The sequence below is a fragment of the Schistocerca piceifrons genome, chromosome 1 (genome assembly GCF_021461385.2).
Source record: "Schistocerca piceifrons isolate TAMUIC-IGC-003096 chromosome 1, iqSchPice1.1, whole genome shotgun sequence".
NCBI classification, from domain to species: Eukaryota; Metazoa; Arthropoda; class Insecta; order Orthoptera; family Acrididae; genus Schistocerca; species Schistocerca piceifrons.
The window spans coordinates 126,956,423-126,980,387 of NC_060138.1; the positions used below are offsets into that span (position 1 = coordinate 126,956,423).

Consider the following 23,965-nt stretch of genomic DNA (forward strand, 5'->3'; position numbering starts at 1 on the left):
ATAGTAAAATTTGTTTCTGAAGGGCCCCTTTTTTTGTGGCGTACATTAAGCTTCATCAGAAAGTATGTATCCACCAATTTTATATACCACAAATATTGATTTATTAAAATATTTAATGGTTTACACAGAATATAACCAATTCCAAGAGCAGCAACAATGCACCAGTTACGCATTTTACTGGTAACTGGAACTATATATGCGATATGTTCTAATAGCTGAACTGGGAGATGCATCCCTGACTGAAAGAAAATGTGCTTCGCACTGAAATTCTCAACATTTTGAAACTCCTAACACTTCCAAACCTAGGAGACTCGTTCCTCAATCTTACTGACTTCACTGGAGGAGACTTTAATGATCCAACAATTAATTGGATAATTGCAGTTTTGTATGTTAAGGACACAATAAGACATCCTATAAACAATTTTAAATGCTTCCTCTGAAAATTACTTAGAACAAATGGTTTGAAAGCCAACTTATGATGTTAATACATAAGCTCTAATGCCAACAAACAGACCTGACCTCTTTGAGGATGTCCACACCAAAACTGGCATCATAGCTCGAGAGGCAATTGGAGCAACAATTGCTGAAGCACAAAAGAAACTAAAACAAATAGTCATATTTACATATTCAGTAAAGTAGGTAAAAAGGGAATTAGCATCAAGAGGGATATTCAATACTAGTTGTCAGCTTTGACCAGTGACATACTGACAGTGTCTGGCGTGGTGTCACTTTTTTGTGTGTGTTTTCAGTTTCATTGTTACATGGTGAACCCGATGAATGTGCAAGCAAAAAACTTGGTTGTGGGGAGATATTGATCTGAAACTTAGCCTGTCTGAATTGTTTGTCACTAAATTCATGTTATAGTCGCCATGTTGTTTACAACATGTGTCACATGTTTCCTACATCACTGGTCAAAGCTGATGACTAGTATCGAATATTCCTATTTATCTGGAGATTTACAGAAGTGTGACACCATTTCACCAACCCACAACCAAACTGTCTCCTTTCAACCTAACCTAGACCTTGGGCTACACTACAGATTAGTATGTCACCACAGCTTAGGTCCCAGAACCTAATATAAAAGCAAAAGAAATATTGCCAGTGCTCTGCGTTCTTTCTGTATGATGTCATCATTACATTACAGAACAAAGTCATCACCTGATATTGGTACAGACAGTTGATCTGCATGATTTTACCAGAAGACCTTCAACAAAACCTAAAGAAATTGAGGTAAAGTGGCACCAAAGACAGTGCCCAGACATCTATGGACAAAAGGAACTGAAATTGAAGATAGAAAAGCAAGAATAAATGCTGAACACCTCCAAATCTAGGGGTATGCCCATTGCCTCAGTTTAAGTCTTGCACCATTGCCAAGATAGTGATATACAGTGTGACACTTATTAACATTTTAGAAAACCCTAAGCTGCATAGGTGATGCGGAGACATGTAATTTAATATATGGTGTCGCAAATGTCAGGAAATATCCCAAAAGTGAATGACAAATGTTGAACATGTGATGTTACCAGATGAAGTACCTCACTGCACGTACAGCGACTGGGCATATCAATCACACCCTTGCCAGTACGGGCAGTGTCACACATGGCTCTGCTAGGCTGCTCTGTTTTTGAACACCTTCTGTAAATCTGATCTGTTGTAAAAGTTGTTACAAAATTACTGTCCTCGCTGTTTGTGTGTGTGTCTCTCTCTCTCTCTCTCTCTCTCTCTCTGTCCCTTTTTTTACATACTTCATTTAGTGAAGAACACACAGGTCATTCTGGAAACATGTAGGTCACTTATTGACAGCAATGCAATTTGGAAGCTGATACTTATTTACTTGTGACACAATGAGACAGGTTTTCATCCCACTGTACTTAACAATTAACCTGCAGCGACTGCAAGACTGGTAAATAAAAAACAATGAATATTACAACATAAACATAAAATTGTCTAAAGCAATGCAAAAATATTACTGCTTGCCAGATGCAAGACTTGAACCCCGAGTCCTACACACTAAACTCCCACATGTAGGCCTCGAGCAACACCGACATGAATACTTGACTTCGGGCGGGATGGTTAGGTGTGATAGACCAATGGGCTCCGCTGCTGCACACGTGGCATAGTATGTCATCTGGCGATGTCACATGTTCAACATTTTTCATCCACTTTTAGGATATTTCCTGACATTTATGGCCTCATGTGTCTTATATTAAATTACTTGTCTCAGTGCCAGCTATGTGAGTTAAGGGGTTTTTCAATGTTAATAAGAATCACCCTACAGATATTAGTGTCAGTGGTGTTGAGAAACAGATGAAAACACTAGAACTGAATGAAACCATAAGGCCCAATGGAATCCCCAGCAGATTCTACACAGAATTTGCAGCTGAATTAGCCCCTCTTAACCATAATACAAGTACACAGAAGATCCTTTGGATGACGCTCTTATTCGGAGTTAGAAGAAAAGCACAGGTCACACCTGTATAAAAGAAGGATAGCAGACATGCTTTAAAAGATTATCATGCAATTTCGCTAACTGTTTGAGAATCTTAGAACACACTGCGGGCTCACACATAATGTCGCATGTCAAACAAAATACCACATCTTTGTCAGGCAGCATGCATTTCAAAAATAATGGTGATGCAAAGAACCTACTATGGATCAATCTTTAAAAACTTTTCCTCACAAGCATTTGAAGACAGAAGTTAACTATACTATGAAAGCCTATTACGATGTTTGAAGAAACGGTAGTAATGAGGAATCCACTACAGCTTTCTATGTATCACTCCCACAGGGACTGAGAAGATAAGATTAGACTAATTACTGTGCACGCAGACATTTAAGCAGCCATTCCTCTAGCACTCCATACACAAATGTAAGGGACAGAAACCGAACATGTGACATAACTGGAAGTACCCCCAACATGCACTTTACACTGTTTTGCTGAGTATGTATATGTGAAGGTAGACATCATAATATAAATTTTAAAATTTGCAGTGAAGTATGATTTTGAGTGCATCACATCACATTAGTCACTCATCAAGTTTTATTGATCCTGTCAAAAATAAGAAATAAGGCATAATTAGTGACCAAAGGTGTACCTCCAAAATCATAGAAATTTGTACACAACATAAATAATATACCCTATAGGGCATCGTTTACTACTAGTTGTGCTTATGGCAGCTTATTTTAATCCAGTCAATCAACATACTACCTACTGCCAAACAGCTGTGCAACAAATCCTTCAACCTCAACAGAAAACCTCCCACTCATGACGACTTGCAGGAGGTGCGGAATGCCCTTTTGAATTTGTAGGTATCTCCAAATTCTTGTTCCATGTCAGATGGGAAACCACTGTTCACGCTAAAGTACCTATCTCCACCCTGCAGCTTAGCCAAGAAGACAAAAATAAAATGAAAAACATTTGTGTGCATTGTATTGTGATTGCACAACTTACCATTCAACTGAAAATAATTTTTTACATCAGAAAGAAGCAACAACAAGTAACTATACTGGGGAGCGAATGCAACAATTCAAAGTTACATAATGAGAGTTCTGCACACAGTACTCTCAAAGTTTGGTTCTTTATCCTCGCTAGCTTCACTACCCCAGGATGAAACACCACAAGTCAACAGGGAGTGAAAATATGCAAAATTATTCAAGCAGGAACAAGAAGACACACTTCCAAGGGTAAAACATGCTGAACTGAGCCTCCTATGGGATGGACTCACAGCTTGCCATTAATACAGACCCCAAGGAATTCCACACAGGGATTACAGAAGCATCCGATTCCACCCATCTTCTTTGACCCATGACGTCACCAATATGGCAGAAATGACCATTCTCAATGTCTCCAATATGGCACTTATGATGTCATTACATAAACAGTACAGCAAATACTAAAATACATATAAAACCAATAAACACATCTCCCTCCAAAAATATAATCAAACTAACGGGACCTGTGTGGGAAATTAGGGGGTTCTGGGTGGGTGCAAACTAAATATAAACACATACAGACACACACCATGATCCCAAATCACACAAAATGACGACATAAAAATACCACAAAATTCCCAAATTCCGATACACTTACAATATCGACAGGAATTGGTCACTTCCCTTCACCTACATAGCTCAACCGCAATTGTCAATACCACAAAATAAAAACCAACTACTCCAAAAATTAGTCACACCACAACTATTGATACCACAGAACCAACACTTAAAACAACAAAAATTGGAATTGGACACTTCCCTTGACCCATATAGGTCAACAGCAACTCACAATAACAAAACAAACATAGCATTTTCATTGGAACTTTTCACTTCCCTTCACCTATATAGGTCAACAGCAGCACCCGATACCAAAACACACATAGCTACAACAACAAATTGGAATCGGGCACTTCCCAAGCCCTATATAGTTGAAATACTATATAGTACTTCCCTTAAGATACATAAATCAACCACAAGTGCTGATACCAAAACATCAACCACCAACATACGCACACTTAAACAAAAAAACACAACCAAAACGAACCCCCTACTTGCATACACCGCATTTCACTATCTTCGCCACAAGCCCAAAGCCCAAAAAGTTACAGAAACTTAATGACGGACATGTCGTCCCCCATTTCTATCCACAGACACGCACTAGTAAACTTAGAAGTCATATCCATACCTAACAAAAGAAGCCACAAATTGAATTAAATTACTTACTGCGTGACAAACAGCAAACCAATAACATCAAACGACACCACAATAAGATAAACACAATGGAAACTTAATTCTTAACTTACAGAAACTAATTTCCATTCTCCTATAACACACACGAGCAATAAATGCACACTTCAAGCACCGGGTCCCAAACGAACTCAATACACCACATAACACGCAGACCATACACACACGACCAGAGGACACCACCAACCCCAACAAGGCGACATCTACAAACACAACACACTCATAAACTAAACTCCGCACCATCATGACATCACACACCACAACACCCTTAGGTCACGGGTCAAAGCCGATGGGTGGGATTGTACACTTCCATTGACCCCCACACAGTGCTTTGTCCAGTGTATGACCATTAAAATCTATTTCTGGTGCTATCAAATGCTCTTGCCGGGTCTAGTGCAGCAGGGGATACATCCCGTCGGCTTTGGACAATGACGTCACAAGTCGCCAGAGAGCAGTTTACCATTTTCGCTTTTGCTGTTATGCTTCAGTTTCGTTTTTTTACTGATTGCTTAATAAAGTGGATCTGTTTATTCTATCTCGTGAGATTTTTTTTTTTTAAAAAGCCAAAAAACACTTATCAGCCACTGAAGGGAGCTACAACACTAAGAAGAATCGCTTCTCGATTGGCCACTTGTGACGTCATTGTCCAAAGCCGACGGGTTGTATCCCCTTCTACACTAGTCCCCTCTTGCCTATATGAAACTGCACAACACCAGTCTCTGTGATACCAAAACCTCAACTACCCACAGTGAACCACCTGAAGACTTGCTCAGCTACCATCCAAGCTGAATTCTGCAAGGCATAATGAATTCATGAATGACCCAGTCCAGTAATGCTGGAGGCTTAACCGAACGAGGGAAAATGTAAGTTCATTTCTCAACAATCAACAATCTCTCTTTGGTTACTGAACAGAATGTCATAATCTGCCTGCATGTCACTCTTTATTAACTAAGACATGGTCGTTTCAATGGCAATGCATACAGTCAATGTCATAACTTCTCAAGTCATCTGAAAATGCTATTTAATAAGCAATGTTTACTGAGTACAGTACCATCTGTCTTGTTATAACAATCTGATGTAATTCAATTATGACAATGTGTTAGTTGTAGACAAAGCTAGCACAGTGGCACTACCAGACTGGAAACAAAGTTTTTGCACAAACTCAATGGAAACATTGTCTTCAGTCACTGGCTAAATGACCTGCCCGGAAGTAAGATGCATAAAAGTCCAGTGTACTTTTGCATCTGAGAGTTTCCTGGCTTCAAGTGAGAACTGGATATTCATGCAACCAGATTGGAGAGACCCATAGTGCACTAATAACATAACACACCCCTTATAACAGCTGAGCCATGTAAGTGGTAAGGAATTGTATGAAGAGTGTTATTCAATTACTAGTCTTCGGCTTTCACCATTGCCACTGGAAAGATGCGAGAAACATCTAAACATGGTGACTGTAAGACATCTGTAACGACTTTTCCGAAAGGGCTAAGCTACAGATCAGTCAGTTGGCACAATCACGTTTTTCACTTACACATTTGTTGGCTTTGCAAGTCTCGACCAAATGGATCTCAGCCACAGTTCACTCTGTCATCACAACCAGGTTTTTTGCTTTCTTATTAGTTGGCTTCAGCAACTGACAACCAAACTGAAAATACTACCCAAAGGCGACATCACAGAAGCCATTAACATTATGTGACTGGTCAAAACTGACAACTAGTGTCTATATTCCTCTTGGCCCAATAAATGATCTATGATCCACTCCATGTATTGGCAAGTAATGAAAGGCACAACAAAACAGGCACTTAAGGGTTCCCATTCAACAAAAATATTTATGATGACAGAACATGGAAGGTAAAACAGACATGCTGAAATGATGGCAAACTATTTTATTTCTTTTGACAGAGCTTTCAGTCTGTTCTTGGCAAGCAAGATAAAGAGTCAGGTACTTTATCAAATATTCGTAAACACTAGAAGCTAGCGCATCGTTTTTTTTTCTCATCGAAATTACTCACCGGAATAATGGAGGTATCTCGTGTAATACACTTTGACAAACCCGCCGGTATCATCACAGTCCCGTGAAAGTTTAAGGAAAGGAGAAATTTTACAGATACATGTTTCCCTATTTACTTCAATAGTAACTTAAATGCACTTACAGTCCGCTTCTTCGCCGCATCGACATGAGTCTTGGATAGTTTCAACACTACAGTGACAAAAGGACGATTCTCTTCCCGGACCACCGGCACCACAAATCGGCATTAGCTCGACAGCAGCCATCAATTCAAGGTTAATTTTTGTATCGACAAATGCTTGTCTGCGTTGAAATTAAACACTACTCAAAACACTCAAGGATCACTCTTTGTTATATTCTGGTCACTGATCTCTATGTCTTTCAATTTCGGAGACGAATTTGCAACCTGGTTTGAGCACTCTCAACAACATAAAACTTTTTGGTAACGTTTAAACACCAGGACAAATTCACGAAAAATATGATATTGATAGGTAATGTGAGAGCCGTTTCGTAGATATTTTAGATTTTGTTGTTTTCAGTATCTTGACAATAACAAAGTGGCACCGTCGCGATTCTGCAGCACTGTGTACATGTAACTTTGAATTGAAGTGGCAGCGCTGCAAAGTCCTGAGGGTCTGATCCACACAGGCGTCTAAAGCTAGCGAAATGAGGGATGCTCAACTACCGGACCTACCGATAGATGGCTCTAGCGCGTGCCGGCAAGAGGTTATATAATTGAGTGTCCGCCATATCTGAATTTGGCAAAAAAAAAAACGAAGTGTCAAAACACGGATGAAAATGTTTTTCGTTCTGCGCCGTCATAAGTATTTTATATTGGATGTTCTAGATATCTACACATCAACATAATGAAGTGTTTCTAATCTAGCGAGAAAAAACAGTGACAGTTCTGTTATGAAATTCCTAAATTCGAGTGTGTTTTGAAAGTTTGACAAGCTGACCTATAAATTGTTTACTATTTTATGAGTGCTTTACTTATTTGCCCGTTTTAAAACACTATTTAAGATTCAATGGAGGTCAACAAATTACCTTACTTGCCGAAACTTTTAACTACTGGTATAATTCGGAAAATCAAGTGTAGACAACAGTGAAGACGTCTCTTGAAAAAAAGTTGACATCGTTTGCTGGGGGGTATCTTTACTGACAACAGAAATTACAACTGAACTATTAAAGTATTACTTACGTATAAACAGAAAAAATCATAATTTTTTTCTTTATCTGAAGTGATGCATTACCGATCTGCATATATGCTGACACTGTAATTGCAACATGCACTTACGAATTTGGCTCTCCCTTTGATCAGTAATTTAAATGCCATGATTTTATTAACGCCTGTACATGACACGGTGTATTTAAACTGAGTGATATGGTAGAAGCACCAGTTTTTAGTGCTTCAGTCTTTGATACGCCCAACGTTAAGGCTCCTCTTAAATGCATGACTTGTATCATTTGGAAGTTAAGTCTAGTAATTATATTATATTGGACTGATCCATGATGAAGGAAGTGAAGGAACTTGATGAAAATAACCTCGATCACAGCTGTTAATTTTAAGGTTGGCGTGTCTTAAAACTGTAATTTTCCAGTCTGACACCCAAACAATTTTAAAATTGAATTCAAAACATGTCAGTGAGCAAAATTAATTACACTTTGACTTACAACCATAGAATTCTACATCTGTGAATCTTGGTTCCAGTCTTTGACATGGTGTCAATCACAGGAATGACTGGTTGTCAGTATACGGCCCAAGCAAAAAACTAACCTGAAAGTGAAAGCAGCAGAAAAAAAATGGTTCAAATGGCTCTAAGCACTATGGGACTCAACTGCTGTGGTCATAAGTCAAAAGCTGCAGAAGCTGGCCAAACAGGCACCCCAATGGCTGCTACAATCTGTGTGAGACAAGGGTGACATTATATTGCAAATTTATTGTAAAAAGTTCCATATTGTCTGAATTTGTCCTATACTGACAGGACAATCTAGTCCAGTCGATTTTCTTATCTGCAAAAGTACACTAGCCAATACCAGTGGCACAAAGGTAGTGCCACATTACAAACTATCTGGTAACAACAGAAGTATTGGTGGACAATGTACAGTAAATAATATGTAATAATCTGAGAAATCAAAATTGGTTTGAAGAAATAGGACAGTATTTGGAAAGAGAGTAACATTTTGAAAATAACAAATGATGCAAGTAGAGTTTTTAGTTATGAAAGCTCGCTTAATTTTTTTCCCCCTCTCTCTTATCGATTATCATGGGAAAAATGTGATAACATAAAAGTGCAAGAAAGTTGTGTACAATGTTGGAAATGATGAAAAAGAAAATCTCACTATGCTTCCTCCTCCATGTGAAGAGTATTCCTGTAATAATAGCTAATAGCATACCAAGAACATGAGGGTGTCACAGTGGAGATTTGTTTTCTGGTACAGACACCTGATATAACTATTCCACAACAAAACGTACTTTCAATAGGTGTGGTACCAGTGCACTCCCATAGGATAAAAGAATATTATGTCCTCCAGGAATCACATTGGGTACACCACATACAGCATAAACTGTACAGCAACTACAATGCTTTGTGAGCAAGTAGTAACAGTCATTATCATGGGAAAAATGTGATAACATAAAAGTGCAAGAAAGTTGTGTACAATGTTGGAAATGATGAAAAAGAAAATCTGACTATGCTTCCTCCTCCATGTGAAGAGTATTCCTGTAATAATAGCTAATAGCATACCAAGAACATGAGGGTGTCACAGTGGAGATTTGACAACAAAACGTACTATCAATAGGTGTGGTACCAGTGCACTCCCATAGGATAAAAGAATATTATGTCCTCGAGGAATCACATTGGGTACACCACATACAGCATAAACTGTACAGCAACTACAATGCTTTGTGAGCAAGTAATAACAGTCAGTATCTTTAATTTTAACATAACTCTTGACTCCCATAATTATCTGCTTATACGTGTGCTTGTACTACAGGTTATTGGTAAAGAAAATACTAATTGAATACGTCTTCACACTTTTAATACTTAGCAGAAATTCTGAAAAAAAGTAAATTGTTTTATTACTGTATCACCTCTATGGCGAATTAAGAAGTACTGACTGGTTTCTTTTAACATTTAATAGAAGCCTTCTTTTTTACCTGCTATTGATAAAGAGCCATTCCAAGTTCTGTACAGAACAATCTCTCGCATTTTTCATGAGGTTTGTTATTCTGTACACTAATATTTCTTCTTCTAAATGGTAAATAATGCATTGCTGGTATTAAAGGTAATTCATGAAATTATATTTAAACCAGAAAATTAAAGGTTCCACATGGCACATGAAAAGTACCTTGCTACACAAATGTATGTACAGATTCCAAAATGTCTGTGAATTTGAGTTACAAACTTTTTTAAATAGAAATATGAAGATCACAATACTTTGGGTCTCCAATAACTCAAACGTAAAATACTTTAGTTCCCTATGGGAAACTTTGTTCTTTACGTGACTCGTGCAACTGCTTTCACTCTTAATGGAAAACTAAATGGTTTATGTTAAAGTTACCTAGCAAAAAGTGTAACCATTGTTACATAATTTCTGTGAAGTAAGATTCCTTAATGTTATTTCCTTCCTTTGTCGCATAACTCGATAATTTCAGTTCCGTATGGGACATATGAACTAACAAAATGAAATGCTTTTATTACTATGACCAAACAAAATCTTTTTAACATGTAGTACACAGTTCAAATCAGCAAAAAGTGTAACCGTATAATTAAGGTAAATGTTGATGAAAATTAGGCATGTAACATGAATACTGAAATTTCCTAGATTTCCACGTGTACCTGTAATCACTGTATTCTGTACTTTGTAGTGCTAGAAAGATAATTCTATATGATTATTTGCATTCTCTCCCCCCACCCCCCACCCCTTAACACAGGAAAATATAATAGAAAGACATCCTAACAAAATAAGGACAAAATTCAGAAAATTAGGTTTTGCCTGACTCAAGTCCCCTTATTCTAGAATGGTTATAAAGTAATAAGAATGCTTATGATCAACTGGAACATTGTGTTCATTATAGGAAGTATTAAAACATGAATTAACAGAGTAACAATTTTATTGCTCTTATGTTGCAGAGTATCCACAAACATTACTGTTTGAAACATAGGGCCACTGCATACTTCATTAGATCACACCAATCCTGTGATTAAACTGTTTTCTTAAAGTGTAAAATTCAAGTTAACATAGTTATTGAGGGACATATTTTATCACACTGAAGGCCATCTGTCAAATAAGTCTCAGAACATTTTTTTTTTTTCATTAATTTCACAAAAATCACCCATTTTTAATGCAAGTGCATATTTTGTAACACCAAACATCTTAAAATAAGCTTGTATAATAAACAATTATAATTTTGTTACAATATCCACACAGGATGTAAAGACTTAATTTTATTTCAATGTGATTCATCTTTTGAAGTTCATCATTACACAACAACAAATCTATGGACAAAATAGTTTTAAAAAATCTGTCAAAATGTCACACCCATCTGCATGGAACGTCCCATTACATAATTTTTCCAATTTGAGCACTATACATGATTAAACAATATGAGTTTATTTAACTTCTGCCTTATACTTGATTTGTTGTTTAAAATTTTCTCAGCAGGCTTTTTTTCCACATGTTTTTAAGCGTATGCAGGAGTATAGGGATGCAATCTTACAAACAAGTTGAGTCTGATGTAAGTCCTCAAACCTAATTTCATAACAGTAATCATGACCAAGAGCAGTAAATGGGTAATCTACAAATTTATTTTTAACACAATACAAAATCTTGGCCTGTATACGTTTCTGTCACATATCCCCAGCAGTCACAAACATCTGAAACAGTTTCTGAGTATTCTACATCAGAGTACACGCGGTCACTTGTTTTAACCAGTTTTCCCCGTTTAACAAAATTTACAAATGCATTTTTATTGGCCATATTGGGAAAAGCATAGAGAGAATCACATTCTAATGCAGATTTAACTACTGGTAGCGTCAGTATGTGAAGACAGCAGTCTTTGCATGTGATCTGCCTTGAACGGCGCAATGACACATACCCTGCAATATAATAGAGTATGTTTTACTTGTGAAATGAGAATTTAATTTTATCATGAAGAAGTGCACACCACTCCTCTACTACATTTTCTGCAGCACTTTCATCACTTTCTACTACATGCTTTCTTGCATGAAAATCATAAACAGGTGGCAAACAACACACATTAAAATTTGAGCAATTCCCATTCATTGCAGTGACACTGTTACCCAAGAGCAACTTTCTCATGGCACATTTGAGCTGGTATGCATTTGGATTGTTGTTCCAACCACATCTGGACCGAATGCAGGGGAAAAAAAGCTCTATGTGGTCTTGTGACAGTTTATATGTTAGCAAATACTTCAAAGGAGATTCAACACAAAGCATACTTGTCAGAGCTATGTGCCTTACTGATTGCACATTGAAAATTATCCCAAAAGCAAAAGTATTTCTTGCATGGAGCAGCAATGGAACACCATTGATTTTTAAGCGTTTGATATAATTTTCAGTGTGTCTGAAAATACCAATGTGTTGACTGGGTGTTGTGTGATGTCGTTAGGTTTAAGTAATTCTAAGTTCTAGGGGACTGATGACCATAGATGTTAAGTTCCATAGTGCTCAGAGCCATTTGAACCATTTTTTTTTAATTTAATTTTTTTTTTAAATACCAAGCCAATAAGATTTGTTATCAAGTCTCAGGGGGCTCTTATACCCTTTACCTAATGGATTTCTGGAGTTCAGAATATCAAAAATCCTATCAATATTATACAAAAATTCTACTGTTGCTTCACTTCCTTTAATATTTGGATCACCAACCCACCTCAAACACTCTATACTATCTGCCACACTAGAACTCAGTCTGTGGAGCTAATGAAACATTCATTTTTCTATTTACATAACTTATATGTTGTCCTGATAGTTTTTTGGCAAATGTCATACCTTCTTCTTGTTGTACCTTGTTCAGTTGCTCAACGAAATGCCATCTAATAATGCCAGTTGGAGATTATGTACCTTGTTCAACTGCTCAACGAAATGCCATCTAATAATGCCAGTTGGAGACTCAATAGCAGATACTTCTGCTAGGGCATTTCTGACAAACTTAATCATATGACATGTCCAAGATACAATAAACATTGTAGCTCTTAAAATCATCCTTGGAAAAATTTAAAGTACAGCCAAGTGTACGTAAAGTGCTTATATTTACCTTGCAGCCATCACATGTAACACACCAAATCCTAATGCCAGAACTATGCAGCCTCTCTAAAGCGGATTTTATCAGTGTGGCCTGATTATTTGCCTGTGCACCGTTGATAAAGAAATATGCAATCGGGCATATAAATTTGCCTTTAATAGAGACAAGCATGAAAACCAGAGCCTCAGATGCCTCTATTACTTCTTTTGACTGAGGCACTTCCCCACCAAACTCTAAAAAACCTGTGTATTGCTTAGTTCCTTGGTCCCAAACTACTTGCTTCCTAAGTGCCACATTGTCTACAATTAGACATGAATCGCTGAACTGGTCCCTTACAATTGGGTTCGAATCAACGTACTTAAAAACATCTTTTAAGAAGCCAGTTTCACAGTTGACACTTGCCCCCCTTTTGGAAATCAATGATTTATGGGTCAGAGGCATTAATTTTTGCAGGTATTCATATGCTGCTGGTGAATAAAAGTACACAGTCATCGCAAACATTTTCACATTTGTTGTGTATCTATTACCCTTTGACGAGAGAGAGTTGTCCACTAAATTGCACACTAATTCCACTTGTGTTCCTTTCTGATGATTGAGGAAGTTATGTAACTTCTCAGGAAGATGCCCCTTCTCCTTCAATGAACTTATGATGTCATCCATGGAAAACACTTTCTTCTCTCTTCTTCGAAGTCTTTCACGGACACACTTCAGTTTACGTTTTAATTCGTACACAATGTCTGAGAAAAAATTGCAAGTTTCGGTCGCCTTGTCTTCTATTTCTACTTTCGACTGTATACCACAATCAATTACTTGAGAACCAACTGCACTCTGAAATAGAGAAATAATTTCGTTATATATGATTGAAATAACTCAAGGCTTGATGAAAAAATATTATAAGAAAACTTTGGGGGTGGAAAACATCCTTATACTAACGATTTCGACACAATTCGTAGCTTCTGCATTGGATAAATGAGACGTGCTTTCCACGGAAGAATTCTCATTGACAACATTCTCCACGCAATCAGTAGCTTCTGCAGAGGGCAAATCAAGCACGGATTCCAGGACAGAACGCTAAAAACAAAAATATGGAACTGTATTACAACATTGCTTAGACCTATGTAGCCCATTTGTGTCCGTACGAAATAAATTCACAAAAGTCAAAACCACACACATAGCAAGGAAATTAATTAGCTACCTCAAATGGAGAAGCATCGTTGTCACTCAAAATCCTAACATGTCGTCGTGGCTGTTTATTTGGTGGCATCAAATGTGTCGGAAAGTCAAAAATTGATGGCACTGCTTCGGGTCTGAGACCTTTCTTCCACGTTCCAGGGCTCACTACGTAATCATCTTGTCGGAAAAGGTTTCCGCAAAGAAAGCTGCAAGACGTAGGTTTAAAATCTTTCCGCTTCACGGAAGTAATCCACTTCTTTAGCAGCTCTGGGTGCTTTAGAGGAAATCTGTTCAAAAACATCGAATTAGCAAACGCACTAAGTCTGTATTGTTGTCGTATTGTATCGGTAGTCCTATTACCTGTGGTCCTATTACCTGTGAAATGGTAAGTCACTTTCCTTACTCCATCGCTTCGTACAATTGAAAGCGGAACAAGAAATCACCATTTCGATAATCCTTAATTCCTTATACACCGTACAGAGTTACAGACCGAGAGAAACGTCTTGGCAAATTCAAATATGGCGGGCAATACAGACGATAGTAATCAGCTGGTAGAGCCATCTATCGGTAGGTCCGGTAGTTGAGCATCCCTCATTTCGCTAGCTTTAGACGCCGGTCTGATCCACTGTCAAAGTTGTTACGGCATCCGTTAACACATCAAACTTGTTTGTCAAATTCAACCTTGTCTAGCCGCGTATTTGTCAAACACGACCGTGCATGTACAAGCAAAGTGTCAGTTTAACTCTACTTTGAAGCAGACGCTTTTTATATTTCGACAGTAGAGAGAATGGCCACAAACGCAGACAAAGCAGTTCTGGCTTTGAATACAAAGAAGAAGAACGAAACACTATGTTGATACATGGAATGGCTTAAAAAGAGATTTACCGTACTCATGGAACTCTGCAAAACGAAATATTAATCTCAGAGGCCGATGATTGCGTCAACTATGTTCGAATGGGCAATGAAACCTTTAATAATCTGTTTAAGGCCCTCGTGAAAGTACCAATACAGTTTGTTAATTTAACCTTACTTCTTGAAGCAGCTGCTTTTCGTGTATGCTGTTTTTTTACTAGTGCGAATGATTAAAAATCCAGATCAAGCATTTCTAACGTTGACTCTGGCACTGTGTTTAAAGAAATGGAATGGCTGAAAATGAGAAATATGTACTTGAAAACCTGTTCAGGGAAATTTTACACTCAGAACCTGGATAAATTCCAAGAAACGTAGCATATTGAAGACGCGACCTGCTTTTGAGCGATATATTTCAGACACACCACTCTCGAGGTGGCAAATATGGGATACCGTTTTCAGTGTTGGCGAGAGCAACGAGAAATGACGAACGTTTTGTAATAAGGCTATTTACGAAAGAAACTTCATATATTTTACTCGTCAGCCACGTCTCCTGCGTGGAGAATTCCGCGAATGGTGTAGGCAGCCGGGAGCAATACTTTTTTTCGATAGCCAGTATACACTCTAAATATGTCCCTCAGAAATATCGGCTGTGTCGCACACTGAACAATTTTTTAGGAAGTCGTAAAATGGGGAAATACAGATACTGGAAAATATATAGTTCATCTCGGTCTTCTGGTCTACTTTCTATCTTAATTGAGGATTTCAAAGACTTCCGTAACCACTCTGTATTCTGGGTACGGACGGACGATGGATGGTTCATAAATGCGAGATCGATGCCTTCTTTTTTCAAAGTTTTATAAGACTTCCCGGTTTTAGTCACAGCATGGCGCCTGGCAAAATGAAGTGCTTTGTAAGAGGTACTAAAGTTTTCTTACTCCTAAGATGTGCTCGTGCTAGGCTCTCTTCGAACACAACCGAAAACCCACATATGCTCTATTTCGTATTTTAGAAACCGTCATCTCCCTTACCTCTGAGTGTCGATATGTCAATAACCAGCTTGTACACCGTAATGCTCACCGCCCATAGGGACACTATCATTCGTGACAATAAGCGTAGCAGGCTCAAAGAGTACTCACTGCCATTTCAGTTTGCGACGCAGTGGCTTTTACCTAGCACAATACTATAATGATGCTCTCCTCGATCGTCAATCTGGGGGTATCAAATCATGGAAGATTTTTTCTTGCATTTGGTGGAGTGCGACTGAAAAGGGACCTCTGGCGGTCTTCTTAGCGTGTCACACACGTCTCCCCATGACAGTCGATATAATTCCTCAGATTGCGGTTTGGCAACAACCCATAGCTCCAATAAAATTGTAAACACTTGTCTACACTACACAGTCGATGAATAATCACCATGTGAGACTATTCGGTAATTTCCAAGAATGATTGCTTATCGAAATTGCTGGGTCCAAACGATACATATCGAACGTGCGATCGGAAATCGATCATGCGACAATGGTGGGCGGCGTTATGAATATGTTTACGTTGGTCACAACAACAAAAGTAGAGCGTTACAAAAATACTTGAAATTGCAAAGGAGACGACTTACCTTACTCGGCGTCTGTGTTGTCGTCATGTGGAAGTACATTATGGTGGTCTGGATGGATAATTTGGAAGAGTCGTACCATGTACTCTTCCTGATACTCGTTCGTATTCCGCACTGTCCGCAATGCAATTGTAACGGTATTTCAGCATCGAAAGTATTCTTATGAAGTTCCACAAACTTTGCACCACCACAGTCCACAGAGTCCCTTCTTTCCTCGTCTAGTAGTACTCCATATTTACGACAAAACACTGGATAAACATGGAACTAGATTCTTCCATGTGAGAGAATCTGCCGAAGACACATCAAGAACACCAGACATCCCACTCACAAACGATATAAATCGTCTGGGTTTCCCTACAAAATCACAAATAATTCGCGGAGGTATGCAATTTAGTGCAACTAAAGAAACGACGGAAAAAAGATAAAAATGACGGTCACAAATAATTGAACACAACGCACGCCACTGGAGTCGCATGATCGATTTCCGATCGAAAGTTCGATATGTTCGTTTGGACCCAGCGACTTCGATACGAGATCATTCTTGGAAATTACCGACTATTCGAACTTGATTCTACACCAGATTCAGTCGTCACTATAAACAACGTTATACAATGTTCCTTAGACAACGCTGAAAACGATATCCATGCTTGTCGCCTCGAGAGTCGATCGTTCGATATATACCGCGCAGAGGCAAGCCGCGATTTCAATATGCGCGCTGCTTAAAATTACCAGAACCTGACAATTACATCAACTTTATACGGGTGGACAGGGAAATTTCAAATAACTCTTCTGGAGTCACTTCTCCCTTACACTGAAAAGGAAGACATAAGTATGCAAAAATTTATACTTTTCTACTGTGTCCTCTAATAACAGTTCCTTTAAATATCACAATGTGGAAACAAATAGCCAACACCGTTCGTGAAAGAAATCGAAAACTTCGATCTTATTTTTTTTTCACTACAACTACATGTTGTATGTTATGCGTAAAATGTTGATTTTCGTCATAACCTCTTGCTGCATAATATCTGGCTTAAAAAGAAGAGACACAGCTACGGTTTTTGTAATTGCGAATGCTATTTTGTTTTCATGTTTGATCGCCATGTCCACAGTTGTGGAAACTCACAATACAATGAGATAAATTGTAATAAAACTATTTTACATTAAGCACATGCGGCGAAACACTGACACAAACAATGTCTGCCATCTTGCCAAACTTTCCGCCAACCCAAATTTCTCGCAACGACTATCTGTGCTTGATAAACACGTCAAACAGCACCGCACATGGTAAATTGTTTGACAAATTATTTGATTGTGGGCGGAGACTTTTAAGCTGCGTCCACACGACAACTCTTTCCTATTCAATTTGGCACATGTCCTGAAATATCTAACAGCGCAGCTATATGTGCGCATTTGTGCATGCTTAATTTCCTATAAATGGGGCCCTTTGGTGGGAATCTTTGTGCTTTTTAGCATACAAAAGGCAGCTGGGGCCTACGTGTGTTTCATCGTGACGTGTGTTGACTAAAAATGAAGCACACCAACATTTATGCATTATTACAGACATGAAAAGTCCTATGGATGGCACTTCTAAAGTTTATTTGACTAAAAATTTGAGATGTCATGCCTTGAGCGTCAAGTATTAGGTAAAAGGTCTCCGATCATTTTACTGTAAAGAATAAGATACTGTTAAGTTTCAAGACAGGGAAATGGGGAAGAATAAGCCTAAAATTGTCGAAAAGAGAATATGAAGTCTGTGGATGAATATTCATGCACAACTGAGGAGCCTGACACCTGAACAAATAATCGGGTGGGGGGGGGGGGGGGGAAGGGGGGGATATGTGTAATATGTGTACTAGAAATAGAAATGGAAGACGTTGGTGATGCAAAAAATACAAAATTGGAAAACAAATCCCCCATTGTAGTGGATTCTGGCGTCTATCGAATTCCCCAATTTGTTGAGTCAGAGGATCTTAATCTGTATTATAATATCTGTATGGTCAAAGTTGTGTACGCAACTTTTGTGTTAAATAAAATACAAATGACACATTAAAAATTAATTAACCTTCAGATGATGACTAAGAATCTCCCTGAGGTAGTTCTCAGTTTCAGGAATAATCACTGAAAAGCTTTGTACTGAAATCTGAAATAAATAGTGTGACCAAGTCTCCAGTTAGTAGCTAATGACCACCTTTTGAAATTTGTAAACAAAACATTGTCTTTATATATATTTCTTGTACCCTTGTAATTTAGATACTTTTTTACGTGCAGTCACTTTTGCTTTTGCTTTTTCTGTCGGCTTTTCATCACAGTAAACTCAGCACAAGCTCCAAACCAAACAAGGGGAGTCAGGAAAGACTGCCTGTGCACAAGAACGTACATGCGTTCTTTCCACAAATTTTTATACACACCCTTATATTCCTGCACATCTGCAATTGTGCACAAGGAAAAAGTTATCGTGTGGGCATTAATGACAAAGTAAATACATTGTAAATTTAGCTTTACAAAACAAACACATTCATGGCATGGAACCGACTGACTGTTGTACAAATCGTTGAGAGTACTCTTGACACTGTCAACACTAGCGACACAAAATATATTACACACCAACATGTCTCATTACGTTTATATCACAATCAAGTTACACTCAACATTCCTTGAAATGTTACTAATTTAACCCGCTCAAAGGTGTGGTAAAAATTTTCTTCTAGATTGTTTTCTGAGTTTGCCTTATAAATTCTACTATTCTATGCATGTAACATCCATTCATAAAATGGTATCGTGGTGTACTTCAGAGTAATTTGAAGTGCTTGTAAATTTACGATAGTTTGCAATATTCCCCCCCCCCCCCCATCCCCCAAGCGGGTAGTCTTCATTTACTTTAAACTTCTATCGGTGGCAGCACTGACACCTTCTCACTAGTAGCTTTCCTTCTCTGAACGCTTTCTATTGTTGTGTGCTTCAGTATCAACACGATTGCTCTCTTGTCAAGATATTTGCTGATTGCTCAGTTTTATACACTGCACCCATCCCCATTACATTTCAACAGGTACTTTCTTTGATTATCAACATAACTTAGTGAGTAGTAGAAATCTAATTTAGAATGTAAAATGCACTTACATTCTTTTTGGAGCTTTTAGTCGTCTCTTACAGTAATCTGAATATCATGTATCACATTGATACACCGCGCCAGATTGCCTTTTTTATAGGAATTTTATAATTTTAGGTGGGATATACTTCATGATGACAGACTACAGTAAGACATATAACCTCCTCCATCCAAATCATGTTGCAGAAATCCAAAATATACTATTCCAATAGAATAATAATGAATTTCAAGACGATTTTGAAGACGAAATGGACACAGATGGTGATGACGTAGTTGAAATTCGGCCAGAAGATTCAGAAACAGAGGAAGACGACAGTGAAGACGACGAGGAAGTACTTGAGGAAAACGGCCATTACTATATTGGAAGGGAGAAAGAGACAAAATGGAATAAAGTTCCACCATCACAGAGGGTACGATTCAGGGCTCTCGATATTATCCAGATCTAGACCTACAGGTGTGGCAAAAGCTGGAATTGCCTCATAGATAGGCAAAATTTTGTCTATTATAGTTTTGTGTACAAATCAGTATATTGAGAGTGTTAAAGCTTCATTCAAATGTGAGAGAGACAAATAGACATTATTGAATTAAAAGCCTTCATCGGTATCTTATTTTTAGCTGGAGAAACCAAAAGTAACAGACAAAGCTTAGAGGATCTGTCGGGAACTGATGGGGATGGCATTGAGAAATTTCACCTCATAATGAACGTAAAACGTTTCAAATTCATTATGCGGTGTCTTAGATTTGACAATTGTGCAACTCACAATGAAAGGAGACCATCAGACAAGATAACAGCGGTTGGAGAAATGTTTTCTATATTTGTACAGAACTGCAAGAAATCCTATACCTCAGAGAGAATGTTACAGCAGATGAGAAAATGGAAGGATTATATGGAAGGTGCAGTTTTCGCAAATATATACCTAGCAAACCAAACAAATATTTGATTAAGATATATGTTCTTGTGGATTCCCAAGTATTTTACCCGTATAATTTGGAAATATAAGCTGGGTTGCAACCAGAAGGATTAAATCACGTAAGCAATAAACCTTCTGATGTTGTTCTGCGACTATGTGAACCTATTTATCAGTCTGATAGAAATGTGACTGTAGACAACTGGTTTACTAGTCTTGGCTTGATAGAAGAAAAATCTTCCTTTTGTTGGAACTATGAAGAAAAACAAGTGTGGACTTCCCCGGAGTTTTCTGCAAGTAAAGGAAGGGCTGCCAACAGTTCACTTTTTGGCTTCAAGAAAGGATGTACTCTAGTTTCCTATCTTCCTAGAAAGGGGAAGTGTGTGATCCTAGCAACAAGTTTGCATGTTGATAATTCAATAGATGCTAATACTGGAGATAAACTAAAGCCATCTATAGTAAAATTTTATAATAGCACGAAAGGTGGAGTCCACACTATGGATAAGTTGAACACTTTGTGCAATGTTGCATGAAACATGCACCATTGGCCCATGGTTGTATTTTTTGCAGTGATTAATATGAGTGGAATTAATGTACAAGTGATCTATTGTGGCAACAATGAGAATTGTATCAGAAGAACACGATTCCTGAAACAACTGTCTCATGCATTAGTTCTATCTCACTTGATTCACAGAAATTTGGGCACCACAGGAGTTCACAGGGATCTTCAACGGAGGCTACAACATTATAGGCCAATGTGTGAAGATGAAGCAGAAGATTAAAGCAGAAAAGGAGAAAAAACAACTGCAAGCAAGAGGAAAAGGTGAAATACCTGCACAGTAAAGAAAATATTGACAAAATATTATTGCAAAATGTGTCAAAAGCCAATCTGTTTGATGCACATTGAATCTTTTTGTTCTGACTGTGGTAGAATTCCTCATATGTAACTGAAGTCCAAAAGTGGCGATGATATAACTGAATAAGTAATGTTACCATTGTTATTGTGCTATAATGTCTTCTTTGGCTTTCTGTGAAGATATGTCATTTATAATATGTTTAATTAATGAAATTTAATAAGGAAGCAAGTGAAAAAAAAGGAATTGTTATCATTTGTTATCACAATCCAACACTGACAAAAATAAATCTGAATGAATAATATTTCTATTGCTGTTGTGCTCTTGTGCCATCTTTATCTTTCTTTAAAGATATTTTTAATTTATTGTGTGTTTTGTTAATGAAATTTAATAAATAATCATGTGCATAAGCGATATGATCCATTTCGTACATGGCACCCGATCTCATTGGGAGAAACACTGCGCTGACAGAAGGTTAACATCCTCATCAGACTTTGTGTTAAAAATATTCAAACTGTACTGAATTAGTCTAGGTCCCAGCTTCTGACAATGTTACATGCTCAGCAAAAGTAGAAGAATTTTGGACACTTTCTTGTTTCTTTCCTTCTCAAAGTGCTAAATTTCCAAATAATGTAATTAGACAACCTGATTTAGACTTATGATCTACACAATCAACTATCAATAAAATACCTATGCAATCACCAGCCCTTTCCTCATCTACAAAATAACTTAAAAGATCAATATTTTCAGTCTTTATATATATTAATCTACTCAAATAGTTCAGACTATAATTTATATCTGGCCATGTTCCTGAGCTAGTGCACAGGAAAGCACCTATGAAGTTCCTGTACTTAATATCACAAGTTGCGTCATTTATTGGTTCTAATTCCATTGGTGTATTGTACAACTTTCGATGTTCAAGCTTATATTTTTTAACTAGACTCATAATATTAATTTATTGATTAAGACTTATTACATTTTTTGCATAATTAAAGTCGATATTTATCCCAAGATAACTCTTTTTACATGCAATTCTTTCATACTGTATTTTTCATTCCTTGTATACTGCCTTTAGTTTTACTGCAAATTAACAAATTGTCAGTACAAAAAGGCAATAATCATATTTACTTGTTCTCAAAGCTAGATGTAAAAAAAAGAACATTCAAACAATCATAACTCTCTGAAACTATTTAGTGCCTCAAATAACTTACAAACATGCCTGTTTCGTCCTCAAATCTTCAAGATTGTATTACATGAATGTCAGAGAAAAGTTTATCATTTAGAAATGCATATGTCCACCAATTTGATCTATAAAACTAAAAGCTTTTGACAACAGTATGACAACAAAAGTTTCAATGTTTGCATCATCACAACTAGTGAAAAATATAATCCAAAATTTCTTTTTGATGAAAGCTCCTTACAACTAATCTTGCTTTACGAATGTTATTGATTTTCTTGTAAAAACCGTCTTTCCATAAAGAACATTTACACTCACTGGTTTAATTACTAGTTAACAACCGTCATATTTATGTGAGCACTCAAATTCCTTCTCTATTGTTTGTTTCCAAATTTTTTATTCATTGCCCCCTCAAAATATTCTGGACTCTCAGTACCATGGAAGCTGACCCTCTCAACTCATATTCTTCTCCTTTTTATGATTGTTTGAACCCTTCAACAACTATTTCTTTTATTTGCTCATTTCAGGTTCATTCTCTTTGCTTTTGCACTCAGAACAAGTTCCTTTAGATCACCATAACTGATGTCTTCTTCACAATATCAACATGTCTGGCAATGACAACATTATTGTTAATCAATAATCTGTACCCAGTTTTACTGGAAACTATTACAATTCCTAAATATACTTTACAATCCCACATGGACAGTTTCAGGTGTTCTGGTACAACTTTAAATATTTAACATTAAGTTTTCCAAACAATATCACATAAGGAGTTTTTTCAATAGTATTAGCTGAAGTTCTATTTTGAAGGCATGCAGCTGTACAAACTACTTCACTCCAAAATCTCTTATCTATAGTAGCTTCAGCTAACAGGTATCATGACATATCCACATTCGACCTGTTGTACCTTTCATTTAAGTCACATACATAGCAATGAGATCCATTTAAAACGATTCCTTGAATTTAAGTATTTCTTCTCATTGCCCAACCTCCAGTTCTTAATACTTTTAACAGTTGAATTATCAGTTTCATTAATTTATTGCAGAAAACAATCATAAACTTGACATTTAGATTTGGTAGTTTAGATTCAAACTGCTTTTCTATAATCACCATTAAAACTGAGGAAGTATCTTTCCCCATGCACAACATGAATTCCGAGAGATGCATTAAAAGCAGCATGAATAATCTCTAATGTATGTCTTCCTTTATTCTATTGTTTTCAAAATCTGAACTGTTAATTTTATTTTCAGTACACATCCTGTAATTCATAAAAT

The 23,965-nt window shown here is 37.3% G+C and overlaps 1 protein-coding gene across 4 annotated transcripts in view; it reads right to left on the minus strand.

Annotated features, from left to right (window-relative positions):
- LOC124721398 (SPRY domain-containing SOCS box protein 3) overlaps window positions 1-7,423 on the minus strand; it is a 74,428-nt gene extending 67,005 nt beyond the window's left edge. For 2 of the 4 annotated variants that reach the window (XM_047246461.1, XM_047246382.1), the window contains exon 1: window positions 6,894-7,423. In XM_047246461.1, coding sequence (XP_047102417.1) covers window positions 6,894-7,014 — 121 coding nt within the window. In that variant the 5' untranslated portion in view covers window positions 7,015-7,423. The remainder of the gene's footprint in view (window positions 1-6,893) is intronic. The other 2 variants (XR_007006344.1, XM_047246574.1) reach the window with 2 other exon arrangements.
- Between the last annotated feature and the right edge of the window lie 16,542 nt (window positions 7,424-23,965).